Source organism: Pseudopipra pipra, chromosome W (assembly GCF_036250125.1).
Source record: "Pseudopipra pipra isolate bDixPip1 chromosome W, bDixPip1.hap1, whole genome shotgun sequence".
In the NCBI taxonomy this organism is placed as follows: Eukaryota; Metazoa; Chordata; class Aves; order Passeriformes; family Pipridae; genus Pseudopipra; species Pseudopipra pipra.
The window spans coordinates 34,874,081-34,891,373 of record NC_087580.1 but is presented as its reverse complement, the minus strand read 5'-3'; the positions used below and the strand labels follow the sequence as shown (position 1 = coordinate 34,891,373).

Sequence of the window (17,293 nt, the reverse complement as noted above, 5' to 3'; positions counted from 1 at the left end):
TCCCTTCCCCCACTTTGAGTCTGGTGTGTTTTGTCTGGAAAAACCCATCTCACATTGGGTTGAGATGTGGGAGGGGGGATGGAGTTAGGGAATTGGATTTTGGGGCTATCTCAAACCATGACAGAGGGAAAGTGAGGGAAAATGGGAGAGTGAGGGGAAAATAGAGGATAATGGGGGGAAATGAGGGAAAATAGGAGATAATGCGGAAATGGGAATAATGGGGAAAATAGGAGATAATGAGGAAAAATGGGGGGGAATGGGGGAAATAAGGGGAAATAGGGGATAATGGAGGAAATGGGGGAAAATGGGGGGAAAATGGGGGAAATGAGGGAAAACAGGGTAATGGGGAAAATGGGGGATAATGAGGGAAAATGGGGAAAATAGAGGATGAAGAAGGAAAATGGGGGATAATAGGGGAAAAATAGGGGGTCACTACAAGACCCCCCTTCCCATCAGACTCTGAGGCATCTCTGCTCTCACCTGCCTCCCCTTGCTGATTAATTAACCACTCGTTAATTACTAACAAGTAACTAACCCCCCAAAACCCACAGAACCCGTCCGGCAGTACAGCAGCTTTATTTGGGGGGGGGTCAGCACGGCCTTGTGTCACCAGAGCAGAGCATCGGGGGGGCCAAGCAGAGCCAGGGGATCCCAAACCCCTTCCCGGGGGGTCCCACCCCCCTTTTTCGGGGGGTCCCTCAGGGCTTTTCAAGCTGTGAGTCTCCGGGGAGGGTCCCCACGTCCTGGTAGGTGGGTTGGACCCCCCGGGAAATGTCCTCGTACATTGAACACTCGTCCAGGTTCAGCCCCTGAAAGCAGGGAAAGGGGGGGATTCGGGTTGGTTTGGGTGGGTTTAGGGGCTGATAGACCCCTCCGAGCATGATTTTGGGGCATGGAGGCCCCCGGAACGTCACCTCGTAGAGGTTTTCCTCCTCGCATGTGGTTTTTTCGGGGTGCAGCAGCTGCTCGTTGGCCCAGCGCTTCTGTGGGGGGGAACAGGGGGCATGGGGGTGTTTGGAGTGGCCAGGGGGGCTTTGGGGGCACCAGGGGGGATTTAGGGGTGGCCGGGGGGGGGGGAAGGGAGCACAAGGGGTTTTTGGGGTGGCCAGGGGGGGTTTTGGGGGCACTAATCAGGATTTAGGGGTGGCCGGGGGGGGGGGGTGGGTGGGAGCACCAAGGGGGAATTAAGGGTGATGGGGAAAACTAGGGGTGGCCGGGGGGGGTTGGGGTGGCCAGGGGGGTTTTTGGGGGCACCAGGGGGATTTAGGGGTGGCCGGGAGGAGTTGGGTGTCTCTGGGGAGGACTGGGGGGATTTGGGGATGGCAGGAGGAGATTGGGGAGAACTGGGGGGGAACTGGGGAGAACTGGGAGGTACGGGGGGTTTGAAGGGGTTTTGGGGCATCCGGAGGGGAATTGGGGGTACCAGGGTGGGTTGGGGGTGTCGGGGGGGATTGGGGTTACCCAGGGGGGGATTTAGGGGGACCTGGGGGGCAATTGGTGTCCCCGGGGTCTCAATTAATGTCCCCAATGTCTCAATTGGTGTCCCCAGTGTCCCAATTGGTGTCCCCAGTGTCCCATTTACGGGTCCCAATGTCCCACCTGGTGTCCCCAGTGTCCCAGTTGGTGTCCCCAATGTCCCAGTTGGTGTCCCCAGTGTCCCAATTGGTGTCCCCAGCATCCCAGTTGGTTTCCCCAATGTCCCAATTAGGTGTCCCCAGTGTCCCAATTGGCGTCCCCAGTGTCCCATTTAGGGGTCCCAAAGTTCCAGTTGGTGTCCCCAGTGTCCCAACTGGGGGTCCCATTGACAGAACTGGGGGTCTCAGTGTCCCAGTTGGTGTCCCCCTGTCCCAGTTGTCCCAGTGTCCCAGTTGGGTGTCCCAGTGTCCCAGTTGGTGTCCCAGTGTCCCAGTTGGTGTCCCCCTGTCCCAGTGTCCCAGTTGGTGTCCCAGTGTCCCAGTTGGTGTCCCAGTTGTCCCAGTTTCCTAGTTGGTGTCCCAGTGTCCCAGTTGGTGTCCCAGTGTCCCAGTTGGTGTCCCCCTGTCCCAGTTGTCCCAGTTTGTCCCAGTGTCCCACCCTGAGCAGCAGCAGCAGCCCCGGCCCGGCCGAGCAGAGCAGCAGCAGCACCCCCTGCGCCGTCAGGATCCGGTTCTTGGTGCTCTCCCTCAGCGCCAGGAACGGGGCGGGAACCGGCTCTGCGGGAACGGGGACTGGGTAACTGGGAGGGACTGGGGTATACTGGGAGGGACTGGGTTACACTGGGAGGGACTGAGGTATACTGGGAGGGAGTGCAGGGCACTGGGTTATACTGGGAGGGCACTGGGTTACACTGGGAGGGACTGGAGGGCACTGGGTTGTACTGGGAGGGCACTGGGTTATACTGGAAGGGCACTGGGTTATACTGGGAGGGAGTGGAGGGCACTGAGTTATACTGGGAGGGCACTGGGTTATACTGGAAGGGCACTGGGAGGGGCTCAAAGGGGATACTGGGAATAACTGGGAGGGACTGGGGGGAACTGCAGGGCACTGTGATGGACTGGGGGGGCTCGTGGTAGCACTGGGTTATACTGGGAGGGGACTGGGATGGACTGGGAAAGACCAGTGACTCAGATGAGACCCCCCAGCCCCCCCTGACTCCTCCCCGAGACCCCCAGGACCCTCCCGAAGGTGCTGCAGGGCTGGGGGGCACTGGGATACCCTTGGAGGGGACTGGGATGGACTGGGTTAAACTAGGAGGGACTGGGCTATACTGGTACCATGCTGGGGGCACCGGAAGGGGCCGAGTGACATGGCTGAGACCCCCCCGCGCCCCCCACTCACCGAGGACCCTGACGAAGGTGCCGCAGCTCTGGGCCGTCTCCCCCCCGGACTCCACGCGGCAGAAGAAGAGCCCGGAGTCGTTGTGGGACAGTTTGGGGAAGGTCAGGGTGGAGCTTCCCCCCCCTTCCTGCACCACCCGGTCCATCCGGCGGCCCCCCCGGGTGGCCACCACCTCCTGGGGCCAGGGGCAGCTCCGGGGGACCTCCCCGAGCCCGGGGGGACACGCCTGGAGCCAGGTCAGGGCGGTGTCGGGGGGGCCTCGGAAGTGGCACTCGAGGGTCAGGGGGGTCCCCACGGGCCTCTCGCGGGAGGGGGGCCCCCCCCACACCCGGAGCCACCCCCGGGGCGGGGCCGGGGAGCAGGAGGGGCTCGGGGGGGCTCCCGGTGGTCACGATCACAGGGGTCGGCGTCTTGGGGGGCTCCGGGGGGGGAGGCAGGGAGGGGGTCGGGCACGAGGCGCAGCCTTCGGGGGGGGTCTGGGAGCACTGGGAGCCTGCGGGGACAGAGGGGGGGTTATGGGGGGTCCCCCGGAGCTCCCCAACCCCCACGGAGGGCGGCTGACCCCGGGGGGGTCACTGGGGGTCCCTGTCCCTGCTGGAGGGGGGTCTTTGAGAGTTCCCAGAACAGTGAGGGGTCATTGGGGGACCCCCGGGATCTCTGAAGGTCCCCCAGACCCATCGGAGAGTCATTGGGGCCCCCCAGCCCCTCTCACTTCCCCCCCTCCCCCCTCCCAGTTTCGGTTCCCTGTCCCAGTTTGGGGACAGGAAATACTGATTGGGAGGGGGAGCGGGGGACGTTTTGACACAGGTGCGGGGGATGAAACCCAATGCTGAGACCCCCTGAGACCCCCCCAGACCCAAACCCTGAGACCCCCAGATGCAAATGGAGACCTTGGGATCCCTGAGACCCCCAGATCCAAATCCTGAGCCCCTCGGACCAAAACCCTAAGCCTCCCTGACCCAAACTGAGACCCCCAGATCCAAACTCAGACCTCCAAGACCCAACCTGAGCCCTCCAGACCCAAAACCTGAGATCCCCAGAGCCAAACTGAGACCCCCAGACCCAAATCCTGAGCCCCCCAGACCCAAAACCTGAGATCCCCAGACCCAAACTAAGACCCCCCAGAACCAAGGTCCCCAGACCCAAACTGAGGCCTTGGGACCCCTGAGACCCCCAGACCCAAAGCCTGAGACCCCCTGACCCAAACTGAAACCCCAGAGACCCCTCAGACCCAAACTGAGACCCCCCCAGACCAAAACTGAGACCCCCAGACCCAAATCCTACCTGCGAGGAGCAGGATGAGGATGAGCAGGGGTCTTGTGACCCCCCAGTTTGGGGGAGGCCTCTGATTTTGGGGAGCCTCCTCCATCCCCCCACTGTCCCCGCTGAGGCCCCAAAAACAGGAGATGTGGCCCAGTGACCCCGGGAGGCCGCGCCCACCCAAAATTCCCCCGGGGGGAAGGGCTGGGGGCCACACCCACCCATCCTCCAGGCCCTGCTGCCCCAAAATCCCCCCGGGACTTCTGAGGGGGGAATTTCGGGGGTCTCAGGGGACTCAGTTTGGGTCTCAGGGTCCTCCCAGGTCCCCCCTGTCCTTCTTCCCTCCTGCCCCAGGCCCCGAGCTGAGGATGGAGAGCCCGGAGGACAAATCCCCCCGGCAGACCCTGGTGGGAGAGGCCCTTTTGAAGGGCTCCAGGAAGGCAGTGGGGAGGAAAAGGGCCGGAGATCCCCCCACAGGAGGGGCTCCAAAGCCAGCCCAGGGTGCTCTGAGGGGGGAAGAGCCAGCCTGTGCCGGGAAGGCAGCCGGAGATTCAAAAATTGCTTTAGTGTAGAGCACTGTCCTGTCTTATCCTGTACTCCTGGTAGTTTTAGTGTTTCTATTGTGCAGTAAATAATTCTGATGAAGATCTTTTGTGTGATCATTTGTAACCCTAAATAAATTCATTTCTATCAAGAGATCTGATTTGCCATCTTTAAAACCTGGGGGACAAAGGTGGTTCAGTCACACCTCTGTAATTCCTCTAAACTGAAACTGTTGGCATAATCCAAGGCTGAGGTTGGATCCAGCAGCCCCCAGCACCCCACAGTAAGTTGGGAGCTCAGGGGGGCCACCCCCCTTTGCCAACCCTCCCTGTGCCCAAAGACCCCCATGGGACTGTCAGACCTGCCAGACCACCCCCCCTTTTCCACCCTTCTCCCTGTTCCTCCCACTTTCCCATTGTCCCCTCCATCCCCAGCCCCCTCATGCTCAGTTTGGGGGTCCCACCCTCCCCTTTCCCCACTCTTCTGACTTCTCCCACACATTTCCCATCATCTCCCAAACCTCAGAGCCCTCCCCCCCCTCCACTTTTGGGGGGTCCCTCTGCCCTCCCACTCACTTTGGTGTCCCACCACCACTTCTGTCCCCTCTGACCCCCCTTTTCCCACTGTCTGCCCCCTTCCCACCCCCCCCTCACCCGAGAGCTCCTCACCTGCAGCCGGGGGGGGCTCCCAGCACCACCAGTGCCCAGAGAAGTCCCCCAGAAAAGGGGTTGGGTGGGGTCCTGAATGGGCTCTGAGTATGTTTGGGGGTCCTTGAGGGGCTGTGGGGAGGTTTTGGGGGGTCCCAGCACCTTTTAGGGTGAGTTGGGTGCTTTACTGAGGGGCAGGTGCCCTCTCAAAGCCCCCCAGAGCAGACTGACACAGGGGGAACACAGGGGGGTCCCCATTTCTGATCCATCCCGGGGCCGATTCTGCCCCCCAAACTCAGCTACACCCCTTGGGATTTCCCCAAGCCCCTCCCCCACTGTCTCCCATAACCAGGACTGGGGAGAACTGGGAAGGTTTACTGGGATCACTGGAAGCAGCTGGGTGGTGTCAGAATAAAAGCAGGGGAGGGAGGGACACAGGACACCCCAAAATCCTCGTGGGGATGGGGGCAGGGGGTCCAGCCACCGGCTCAGGAGCTCTGTGGGGAGAGAAAAGGGGGTGACACCACAGTGGGGGCCTCATGGCACAGAAACAACAGAGAGACATTGTGGAACCTCGTGGAATCAACAGGACATTACAGAATCACAGACTCAAAGAATATGCCAAGGTGGAAGGGACTCACCAAGATCACCAAGTCCAACACTTAACCCTGCCCAGGACCACCCCCAAGAGTCACACCGTGGGTCTGAGAGTATCATCCAAATGCTGCTGGAGCCCTGGCAGCCTTGGTGCTGTGCCCACTGCCCTGGGGAGCCTGTTCAGTACCCTCAGTCCTGTTCTTGGTCCCCCCAGGGCAGAGCTCAGGGCCTGCCCCTCCTCTGCCCCTCCCCAGGAAGTTGGACCTGCAGTGAGGTCTCCCCTCAGTCTCCTCTTCTCCAGCTGAACACACCAAGTGCCCTCAGTGTCCTCACACGCCTCCCCCCAAGGCCCTTCCCCATCTTTGTTGCCCTCCTTTGGACCCTCTTCATTGGCTCAATCTCTCCCTTCCATTGTGTCCCCCCAAACTGCCCCAATGGTGCAGGTGAGGCCGCCCCAGGGCAGAGCAGAGCGGGACAATCCCCTCCCTGGCCCGGCCGGCCATGCTGGGCCTGATGCCCCCAGGACAGGCTTGGCCCTCCTGGCTGCCAGGGCACTGCTGACTCAGGGCCAACTGGCCACCCACCAGCACCCCCAGGGCCCTTTCCCAGCACTGCTTTCCAGCCTCTCCTTCCCAGTCTGTCCGTCCATGCGGGGTTGCCCCATCCCAGGGCAGAATCCGGCACTTCCCGCTGTTGAACTTCTCATGGTTGGTGATTCCCAGCCCTTGGATCTCTCCAGGTCTCTCTGCAGGGCCTCTCTGCCCTCAGGGGACTCAACAGCTCCTTCCAGTTTGGGGTCATCTGCAAACTTACTTAGTGTTGCTTCCAGTGCTGCATCCAAGTCATTGATGGAGATGTTGGAGAGCACAGGGCCCAGATGGAGCCCTGTGGAACCCCACCAGTGACCCCCATCTGATGTCACCCCAGTCACTGTCACCCTCCGTGCCCGACCCAGGAGCCAATTGCTCACCCAGCACAGGATGTGTTTATCCAGCTCTGGGCTGGACAGTTTGTCCAGAAGGATCCTGGGAGAGACAGGACTGAAAGTTTTACTGAAATCCAGAAAGATCACATCAACTGGCCTCCCTTGACCAGACAGGTGGGTCACCTTGTCATAGAAGGAAATCAGATTTGATAGGCAGGACTTTCCACTCCTGAAGCCCTGCTGGCTGTGTTGTCTTTCAGGTGTTTTTCAACCTCTCCCAGAATAATCTTCTCCATAACTTTACCAGGCACTGAAGTGAGACTGACAGGCCTGTAGTTTCTGAGGTCCTCCTTCTTGCCCTTCTTGAAAACCGGGACAACGTTCAGCAGCTTCCAGTCAGCCGGGACCTCTCCAGATTCCCAAGACCACTCAAAAATCATCGAAAGAGGTTTTCTGATGATATCAGCAGCTCTTTGGGGATTCTGGGATGAATCCCATCAGGCCCCAGAGATTTGTAGGGATCCAGGTGGAGCAGCAGATCCCACACAACATCAGGGATAGCTGGGAGTTGATCATTCTTGCAGTCATGGTCCTGCAACTCAGGGCTCTGAGACCCCCTTGGTCCGTCATCCGTGTTGAAGACAGAGGCAAAGAAAGCGTGAAACACCTTTGCCTTGTCCTTGTCCCTGTGTGGGAGGTGACCATCCTCATCCTGGAATGGGTCAATGATAATTCTATACTTCCTATTGCCATTATTATATTTGAAAAGACCCTTTTTATTGTCCCTCACATTTCTGGCAGCTTCAACTCCAGCTGAGCTTTGGCCACACGATTTTCTCCCTACAGTGATGAGCAACATCTCTGAATTCTTCCCAAGTCACTTGACCTGGCTTCCACTGGGCACACACCTTCCTTTTTTGCCTTATTTCCAAGTCACAATGATCTGTTTATTCCATGAGGCCTTGCAGTGTCCCAGTGGCCCCTTTGGGTCCACAAGCCACTGCAGTGTCACAATGGCCCCTTGATTTCATGATGTTCTGCAGTGTCCCAGGGTTCCTTCTGTTCCATGAGGCCCTTAAGTGTCACAGTGGCCACTTGATTGCATCAGGTTGCACAGAGTCCCAGGGTCCCTCTGGCTCCACGAGTCTCTGCAGTGTCACGATGGCCTCTTGGTTCCATGATTTTCCACATTGTCTTGGGTTTCCTTTTGCTCCATGAGATTCTGCAGGGTCCAAAGGCCTCTTGATTCCCTGAGGTTCTGAAATGTCTCAGGGCTCATTTATATCCATGAGTCTCTGCAGTGTCTCAATGGCCCCTTGATTCCATGAGGCCCTGGAGTGTTACCCAGGACCATTTATTCCATGAATTTCCACAGTGTCACAGAGTCCTTTTTGTTCCATGAGGCCCCTCAGTGTTACAGTAGCCCCTCGATTTCTCCAGGTTCTGAAATGTCTGAGGGTTCTTCTGGTTCCATGCGGCCCTCCAGGGTCACAGAGTTCCCTCCATTCCAGTGTTCCGGGGTTCCTGTGGTTCTGTAGTGGGCTGACCTTGGCAGGACACCAGGTGCCCACCCAGCCACTTTGTCACTGCCCTTCCCAACCTGACAGGGGAGAGAGAATAAGATGGAAAAGGACTCGTGGGTTGGGATAAGGCACTTTACTAAAGCCAAAGTCAAAGTCTGTGCCCACCCAAGGCAAGAGGAAAAGAACAGGGTTTATTCTCCCCTTCCCATCTGTGCAAGTTTCGAGCTGGCTTCCCGCCAAGCCCCTGAAACTCGACAACAAGGACCCGCTTCCCAGAGAGGGAAGAGAAAAGAAAAGACCCAAGCCGCCAAAGCTATAGCAAAAATATATACATATATATATTTTACATATGAGACAGATACACAAAACGAGAATACCACACACCACAACTCCAGAAATCCCAAACAGCTCCCCAAAAAGGGAAGAGGGGGAGGAAGAAGGGAGAAGGACAAAAAGGGACAAAGACCGAGCAAGTCAACCAGCCAACTGAAGGCAAACTAGCAAAAATCTCACCACTTCCCTTCGAACAGGCAGGATGGCCAGACACAGCCCAGGGCTCTCCCCTCACGCGTGGCAGATAACAGCAGTCACTGTGGGCCTCGGCTCCAGATAAGCCAGACCGAGACAGGGACCCACCGTCCTCGAACCTCGCCGGAAAGGAAGAGGGAGAGATCCCTCCCGCTGGCTTTATTTATACCTCAAGTTACGTAAAGGAATAGCATGGAATACTTCCGTGATCACTTTCCTAGTTCCTTCCTGGTTACAAGCTGGTCTCCAGGAAGGCCTAGAGTGAAACCATCACATTGGGATTCCCCGAGATGTTCCCGGATCAATCCCATGGCATTCCCAGGATTCCCCAGGATGCTCCCGGATCATCCCCGCAGCATTCCCGGGATTCCCTGAGATGCTCCCAGATCGTCCCCACGGCATTCCCAGGATTCCCTGGGATGCTCCGGATCGTCCCCACAGCATTCCCGGGATCCCCTGGGATGTTCCCAGATCATCCCCACGGCATTCCCGGGATTCCCTGGGATGTTCCTGGAGCATTCCCACAGCATTCCCGGGGATATTCCCGGTATTCCCTGGGCTGTTCTGGTTACCTGCCGCAGGACCACCGGCGCCGGGAGCTCGGGGGTGTCCCCGCAGAGGCCCTGGGGGACAAACTGGGGGGGGACACGGGGAGGGTCAGGGGGGGGTCACCCCACGGGGGTCCTCCCCCATCCCCCCCTTCCCGCTTCCCTCAATCCCGGGGGTTGGGGAATTCTGGGATTTGGGGTGTCCATGGCTCCCCTGTGGAATTCTGGGATTTGGGGTGTCCAGGGGGTCCCTGAGGAATTCTGGGATTTGAGGTGTCCGTGGGTCCCCTGTGGAATTCTGGGATTTGGGGTGTCCATGGGATTTGGGGTGTCTGCAAGCCCCTTGTGGAATTCTGGGATTTGGGGTGTCCGTGGGATTTGGGATGGCCACGAATCCCCTGTGGAATTCTGGGATTTGGGGTGTCCGTGGGATCGTGGAATTCTGGGATTTGGGGTGTCCGTGGGATTGTGGAATTCTGGGATTTGGGATGGCCACAAATCCCCTGTGGAATTCTGGGATTTGGGATGGCCACGAATCCCCTGTGGAATTCTGGAATTTGGAGTGTCCGTGGGATTTGGGATAGCCATGAGTCTCCTATGATATTCTGGATTTGGGGTGACTGTGAGTCCCCTGTGGAATTCTGAGATTTGGGGTGTCCGGAGGTCCCTTGTGGAATTCTGGGATTTGGGGGTGTCCGTGGGTCCCCTGTGGAATTCTGGGATTTGGGGTGTCCGGGGAATTTGGGGTGTCTGTGAGTCCTCTGTGGAATTCTGGGATTTGGGGTGTCTGTGGGATTTGGGATGGCCGTGGGTCCCCTGTGGAATTCTGGGATTTGAGGTGTCCGTGGGGGCTTGGGGTGACCCCGGGGGTCCCGTGGGGGTCCCATGGGGGTCTGTGGGTCCCTGGGGGGTTCTGGGTGACTCAAGGGGTCCTGGGGGGGTCTGGGGTGACACTGGGGATCCCGTGGGGGTCTGTCGGTCCCTGTGGGGCTCAGGGTGATGCTGGGGGTCCCGTGGGGGGTCCCATGAGGGTCTGTGGGTCCCTGTGGGGCTCAGGGGGACTCTGGGGGTCCCTGTGGGGCTTGGGGTGTCCCTGAGGGTCCTGTGGGGGTCTGGGGGTCCCCGTGGGGATCCCCTGGGGGTCTGTGGGTCCCTGTGGGGGCTCGGGGTGACCCTGAGTGTCCCCACGGGGGTCCCCATGGGGGGTCCCTGTGGGTCCCACTGGGGCTCGGGGGGTTCCCTGGAGGTCTGTGGGTCCCTGTGGGGTTCTGGGTGGCCCTGGGGGTCCCATGGGGGTCCCATTGGGGTCTGTGGGTCCCCATGGGGCTCTGAGGGTCCCCTGGATGTCTGTGGGCCCCTGTGGAGCTCGGGGTGACCCTGGGGGTCCCGTGGGGGTCTGTGAGTCCTTGTGGGGGCTTGGGGTGACTCCGGGGGTCCCCTGGAGGTCTGTGGGTCCCACTGGGGCTTGGGGGGTCCCCTGGATGTCTGTGGGTCCCTGTGGGGGCTCGGGTTGACGCTGGTGGTCCCTGTGGGTCGCCGTGGGGCTCTGAGGGTCCCCTGGAGGTCTGTGGGACCCTGTGGGGTTCTGGGTGACCCCGGGAGTCCCTGTGGGGGTCCCGTGGGGGTCTGTGGGTCCCTGTGGGACTCGGGGTGACGCTGGGGGGTCCCTGTGGGGGTCCCCATGGGGGTCCCTGTGGGTCCCACTGGGGCTTGGGGGGTCCCCTGGAGGTCTGTGGGTCCCCGTGGGGTCTGGGTGATCCCAGGGGTCCCGTGGGGGTCTGTGAGTCCCCGTGGGGGCTCGGGGTGACCCTGGGGGTCCCGTGGGGGTCTGTGGGTCCCGTGGGAATCCGTGGGTCCCCGTGAGGTCCGTAGGTGACCTTGGGTGACCTTGGGGGTTCCGCGGGGGGGGTCCGGGGGTCCCTGGGGAGTCTCCGGATGACCCTGGGGGGGGGCCCTGGGGGTTCTCTGGGTGCCCCTGGGGGTCCTGGGGGTCCCCTGGGTGACCCTGGGGGTCCCGTGGGGGGGGGTGGGGGGGTCTCACCCATGCCAGCTCCTCCTCGGTGCCATCCCCCCCCTCGAGCAGGGGGGTCTCCGGGTCCGGGGCGGGGTCAGCGGCCCGCGGCCGCCATGGCAGGATCCAGGTCCGGGATCGGGATCCCTGGGAAACCCCCCGGGGGGGGGGGGGGGGGGGGGCGTGGCCGGGTTGTTGTTTTGGGGCCAGGTTAATGTTTGGGCCTCCTGGTTAATGATTAGGGGTCTTAATTAATGATTAGGGGCCTTAATTAACGAGCAGGGGTCCGTGCCGGGGTGCCCGGGGTGGGCGGGGTCCCGTCTGTCCGTCTGTCCCTCCGTGCCCAGCTCCGCCCATGTTATGCCACCCAGGACCTGCCCCGAGCCCAGGGTTGTCCCTCTTTCCCCCCCGATTTCAGCCCCCCTTTCTCCCCCGGTGCCCCCCGTTATCCCTTTTCCCACCCCATTTCCCCTCCTGTCCCTCTCCCGGTGCCCGTCCCGTGCCCGGGACACCCCGTTTTCCCCCCGTTATCCCCCTTTTCCAGCCCCGTTTCCCCCGGTTACCCCCTTTTCCAGCCCCATTTCCCGGTCCCGGTGCCCACCCCGTGCCAGGGACACCCCATTTCCCCCGTTATCCCCCTTTTCCAGCCCCGTTCCCCCCGTTATCCCCCTTTTCCAGCCCCGTTCCCCCCGTTATCCCTATTTCCAGCCCCGTTCCCCCAGTTATCTCCCTTTTCCAGCCCCGTTCCCCACCGTTATCCCCCTTTTCCAGCCCCGTTCCCCCAATTATCCCCCTTTTCCAGCCCCGTTTCCCAATCCCGGTGCCCACCCCGTGCCCGTTTCCCCCGGTTATCCCCCTTTTCCCGTCCCTTTTCCCGATATCCTGCCCAATTCCCGCCCCGTTTCCCTCCCCTGGCACCACCCCCCTGGCACGGGCCGGGCCATGGCGGCCCCCGAGGGCACCGCGGGGACATTCCAGGCTCTGGAATGCGGCGGCGACGACCCGCATTCCATGGGATGGGCTCCCATTCCCGTCCTGCGCCAGGTACCCCCCGGGAATGTCACCCGGGAATGTCACCCCCGTGTCCCTGGGGACAATCCCGATCCCGAAATACCCCCGGGAATGTCCCCCCCGTGTCCCGGGGACAATCCCGATCCTCTGGGAATGTCCCCCCCCTGTGTCCTCGGGGACAATCCTGATCCCCAAATACCCCCGGGAATGTCACCCCCTGTGTCCTCGGGGACAATCCCGATCCCCAAATACCCCCGGGAATGTCACCCCCGTGTCCCTGTGTCCCCCCAGGACTCATTCCCACTCCCTAGGTGCCACCTGGAATGTCCCCCCCGTGTCCCTGGGGACAATCCCGATCCCAAATACCCCCGGGAATGTCCCCCCGTGTCCCCGGGGACAATCCCGCTCCCTGTTCCCAGGTTTTGGATCCCTGTTCCCAGGTTTTGGGTCCCCGTTCCCAGGTTTTGGATCCCTGTTCCCAGGTTTTGGATCCCTGTTCCCAGATTTTGGGTCCCCGTTCCCAGGTTTTGGATCCCTGTTCCCAGTTTTTGGATCCCTGTTTCCAGGTTTTGGGTCCCCGTTCCCAGGTTTTGGGTCCCCGTTCCCAGGTTTTGGGTCCCTGTTCCCAGGTTTTGGCCACCTGTGTTTATCCCGAACTTTTGGACACGGACACGTTTCCCGAGGCCGTTCGGGGCCGGGCCCGCCGGATCCTGCGGGAGATGGACAGCGGGAATATCGGTGGGATTTGGGGGGGGTTCGGGGGCTTTGGGGTCACCCTGGAGGGGTTTGGGGTCACCCCGGCGGGGTTTGGGGGCTTTGGGGTCATCCCGGAGGGGTTTGGGGACTTTGGGGGGTTTGGAGGTTTTGGGGTCACCCTGGCGGGTTTGGGGGCTTTGGCGTCACCCTGACGGGGTTTGGGGGGGCTCGGGGGCTTTGGGGTCACCCTGCAGGGGTTTGGGGGTTCGGGAGCTTTGGGGTCACCTCGGCTGGGTTTGGGGGCTTTGGGGTCACCCTGACGGGGTTTGGGGGGTTTGGTGGGCTTTGGGGTCACCACGGCAGGGTTTGGGGGCTTTGGGGTCACCCTGGAGGGGTTTGGGGGGGTTGGGGACTTTGGGGTCACCCCGACGGGGTTTGGGGGGCTTTGGGGTCACCCTGGCGGGGTTTGGGGGGCCTTGGGGTCACCCCGGAGGGGTTTGGGGGCTTTGGGGTCACCCCAGAGGGGTTTGGGGGCTTTGAGGGGTTTTGGGGTCACCTCGGCGGGGTTTGGGGGGTGCCGGGAGGGGGGGGGTCGCGATCCTGTGGGGTGCTCAGTGTGGGGGTGGGTGGGTGGGTTGTGGGGTGTCCCGCGGGGGGTCTGGTGATCTGTGGGGTGCCCGTTTGAGTTATGGGGTGCCCAGAGCCTTGGGGTGCCCTCAGAACAACCCATGGGATGCCCGTTTGAGTTTTGGGGTGCCTGATTGAGTTATGGGGTACCCGTTTGAGTTATGGGGTACCCAATTGAGTTATGGGGTGCCCAGAGCCATGGGGGTGCCCTCAGAACGACCGTTTGAGGTTTGGGGTGCCCAGACCGTCGGGATGCCCTCAGAACGACCCATGGGGTGCCGTTTGAATTATGGGGTGCCCCTCTGAGCTCTGGGGTGCCCCTTTGATTTCTGGGGTGCCCTCAAACAATCTCTGGGTTGCCCGATTGAATTATGGGGTGCTTGTTTGAGCTTTGGGGTGCCCCCAAACAATCTCTGGTGCCCCTTTGATTTCTGGGGTGCCTGTTTGAATTCTGGGGTGCCCGTTTGAGCTATGGGGCGCCCCTTTGATCTCTGGGGTGTCCCCAAACAGTCTCTGGGGCGCCCCTTTGATCTCTGGGGTGCCTGTTTGAATTATGGGGTGCCCCCAAACAATCTCTGGGGTGCCCCCAAACAATTTCTGGGGTCTCTGGGGCTCCCCTTCGATCTCCGGGGTGCCCCCCTGATCTCGGGGTGCCCTCCCAGGTGGGTACAACCACGAGCACCGATCCCGGTGTGTTCCCGAGCGCGTGTCCCGGTTCCTGGAGCGGCGGGACGGGATCCCCTCGGACCCCAAAAACATCATCCTGTGCAGCGGCACCGCCTCCATCCTGCCGGTCAGTCCCTTCCCTTCCCAAACTCCAGGGAATTCCAGCCTTGGAAAAACCCCCGGCCTGACCATGAGGAAAAAAAAAAATCCCACCGGTTGGAAAAGAAAAAAAAAAAAAAAATCCCTCTTTTTTTTAAATTGAAGAAATTTAAATTTAAATTTTAGAAATTTAATATTTTATATTATATTATGTCATAATATATTATATTATATATAGTTTTATAATTATATATATAATATATAATATATATTATAAATATATATATAATATTATCAATAGTTTTGTAAGTAAATATATAATATATATTACATACATTATAAATATATATATTATATATAGTTTTATAATTATATACAATATATATTATAAATATATATTTATATATATTATTATATACTATTACATTTATATGATATTTATGTATTTATAAAAATATATATTTATGTTTTTAGATATTATATCATATGTTACTTTATTTATTATATATTATATATATTATATATAAAATATATATATTTACAATATCTATATTTTTTATATATATATGTATATATATATATATAATTATAAAACTATAGAACTATTAAAACCGAGGGGGTCTTTTCCCCCTCCAAAAAAACAAAACTCGGTGCTGGACTCGAATAAAAAAGAAGGGGAAGTCCCCTTTTTTTGCAGCGAAAAGAAACCTTTTCAGGCAAAAAAAATGAAATATTAACCTTATCCCATTTCCCCGAGAATTCCATCCCTAAACCCCTGTCTCGACTGTCGAGAAAAGAAAGAAAAAAAAAATCCGTCTTTTTTTTTTTTCTTAAATGGAAGAAATATAAATTTAAATTCCACGAGTTTTATAGTTTTATAATTATATATAATTATATATAATTATATATAATTATATAAAAAGATATATATATTATTATAATCTATATTTAGATATTTATAAAATATATTATATATATTATATATTATATATATATATTTTTTATATATATTATATATAATAAATATCTAAATATAGTTATTTAAATATTTCTAAATAATTCTACTCCAGCACCGAGTATTTTTTTTTCGGGGGGAGGAAAGACCCCCTCGGGTTTAATAGTTTTATAGTTTTATAATTATATATATATAATACATATAATATTATATTTATAATATATATATTATATATGTAATAGTTCTATAATTACATATAATATATATAAAATATATATTTATAATATGTTATATATGCTATATCTATAATATATATAATTATAAAACTATAGATAATAAAATATAACATGAAATATATAATATATATAATATATATATAAAATATATATATATTATATATATATTTTATAATAGTTTTTTTCTTTAGATAAGGTTAATATTTCATTTTTTTGTCTGAAAAGTGTTTTTTTCGCTGCAAAAAAGACCCCCCAGACACCCAGCTCTGGGACTCGGAGCTCTTCAAACTTCACCCCATTCCTATAAAAACACCACCCATATTTTTATTTCTCCTCCCTGTTCCCCGGAAATTCCAGCCTTAAACCCCCGGCCTGACCATCGGGAAAAGAAAAGAAATATCCCTTTTTTTTTAAATCGAAGAAAGACACCAGAAACTCGGAAAAAAAAAAAAATCCCTCTTTTTTTTTTAAATGGAAGAAATTTAAAATTTCAATTTCAATACCCCGCTGCGAACTTGGGGAGCAAAGAAAGGGGGGAGGGGTTTTATTGCGGATTTATTCAGGGTTTTTATTATATATGTATTTTATATATATAATATATATATTTATAATATATATTATATATATTATATATAATATATTTATAATTATAAAATTATATATAATATAATATTAAATATATAATATATATAAAATATATATTATATATTATAATGTATATAATATATGTACTATATATATAATATATATAGTATATATTATAATATATATAATATATATAGTATATATTATAAAAATATATATTATATATATTATATATAATTATAAAACTATATATAATATAACATAGTATAAAATATATAATATATATAAAATATATATAAAATATATATTATATATATAATTGTAAAACTATATATAATATATTATATATAATGTATATATTCTATATAAAATATAAATATATATTTTTATATATATATATAAAATATATTTTTAAAAATATACATTATTTATATATTTTATAATAGTTTTTTTTATCTCCCTTATCCGGCCGAAAAAAAAAAAAAAGCCCCCCCCAATCTCCGGCTCTGTGACTGGGATCTCTTAAAACTTCCCCACATTCCTATAAAAAAAAATCCAAAATTTTTATTCCTCGCCCCGACGGGTCCCGTTGTCCCTCCTTCCCTCGGCGGTTCGTGCTGTCCCTGCTGGTCGATCCCCGCTCGGCGGTGCCCACGGGGGTCCTGGTGCCCGTGCCGGGCCCCCACCGGCCGCGCTGGCCGCGGGGCTGGCGGGGGCCGTACCCATCCCGTACCCCCTGGAGGAATCCCGGGAATGGGCCCCGGACGTGGCCGCGATCCGCCGGGAGCTGCGGGACGCGCGGGGCCGCTGCACCCCCAAAGTGCTCTGGGTCGTCAACCCTGGGACCCCACGGGTGAGTGCGGGGGGTTAAACCCGGCCCGGGGGGAGCTGGGAATGAGGAAACTTGACCTGGGGCTCGGTGGGAACGTTTAAACCCGGCCCGGGGCTCGGTGTCCCAATTAAACCCAGCCCAGGGCTCGGGTTAACTGGGCACACCGACCTGGCTGTTAACCCTTCTG

The 17,293-nt window shown here is 55.6% G+C and overlaps 2 protein-coding genes and 1 long non-coding RNA gene across 3 annotated transcripts in view; 1 reads left to right on the top strand and 2 right to left on the bottom strand.

The window, feature by feature from the left end:
* LOC135405703 (uncharacterized) overlaps nucleotides 1-17,293 on the bottom strand; it is a 553,771-nt gene that overhangs the window by 502,376 nt on the left and 34,102 nt on the right. The gene's annotated exons all lie outside the window — the stretch shown is intronic.
* Nucleotides 558-7,229, bottom strand: LOC135404616 (B-cell antigen receptor complex-associated protein alpha chain-like). Its single transcript, XM_064639348.1, has 5 exons — nucleotides 7,094-7,229; nucleotides 2,818-3,195; nucleotides 2,074-2,192; nucleotides 915-983; nucleotides 558-809 (listed from the first exon to the last, which is right to left on the bottom strand). Exons 1-5 carry the CDS (start codon nucleotides 7,227-7,229, stop codon nucleotides 699-701), a joined length of 813 nt encoding a protein of 270 aa, XP_064495418.1. The 3' UTR covers nucleotides 558-698.
* On the top strand, nucleotides 12,132-16,052 carry LOC135404615 (alanine aminotransferase 2-like). The gene is made up of 4 exons (XM_064639347.1): nucleotides 12,132-12,443; nucleotides 13,040-13,148; nucleotides 14,396-14,526; nucleotides 16,047-16,052. The coding sequence occupies exons 1-4, from the start codon at nucleotides 12,342-12,344 to the stop codon at nucleotides 16,050-16,052; spliced, it is 348 nt and encodes a 115-aa protein (XP_064495417.1). The 5' UTR covers nucleotides 12,132-12,341.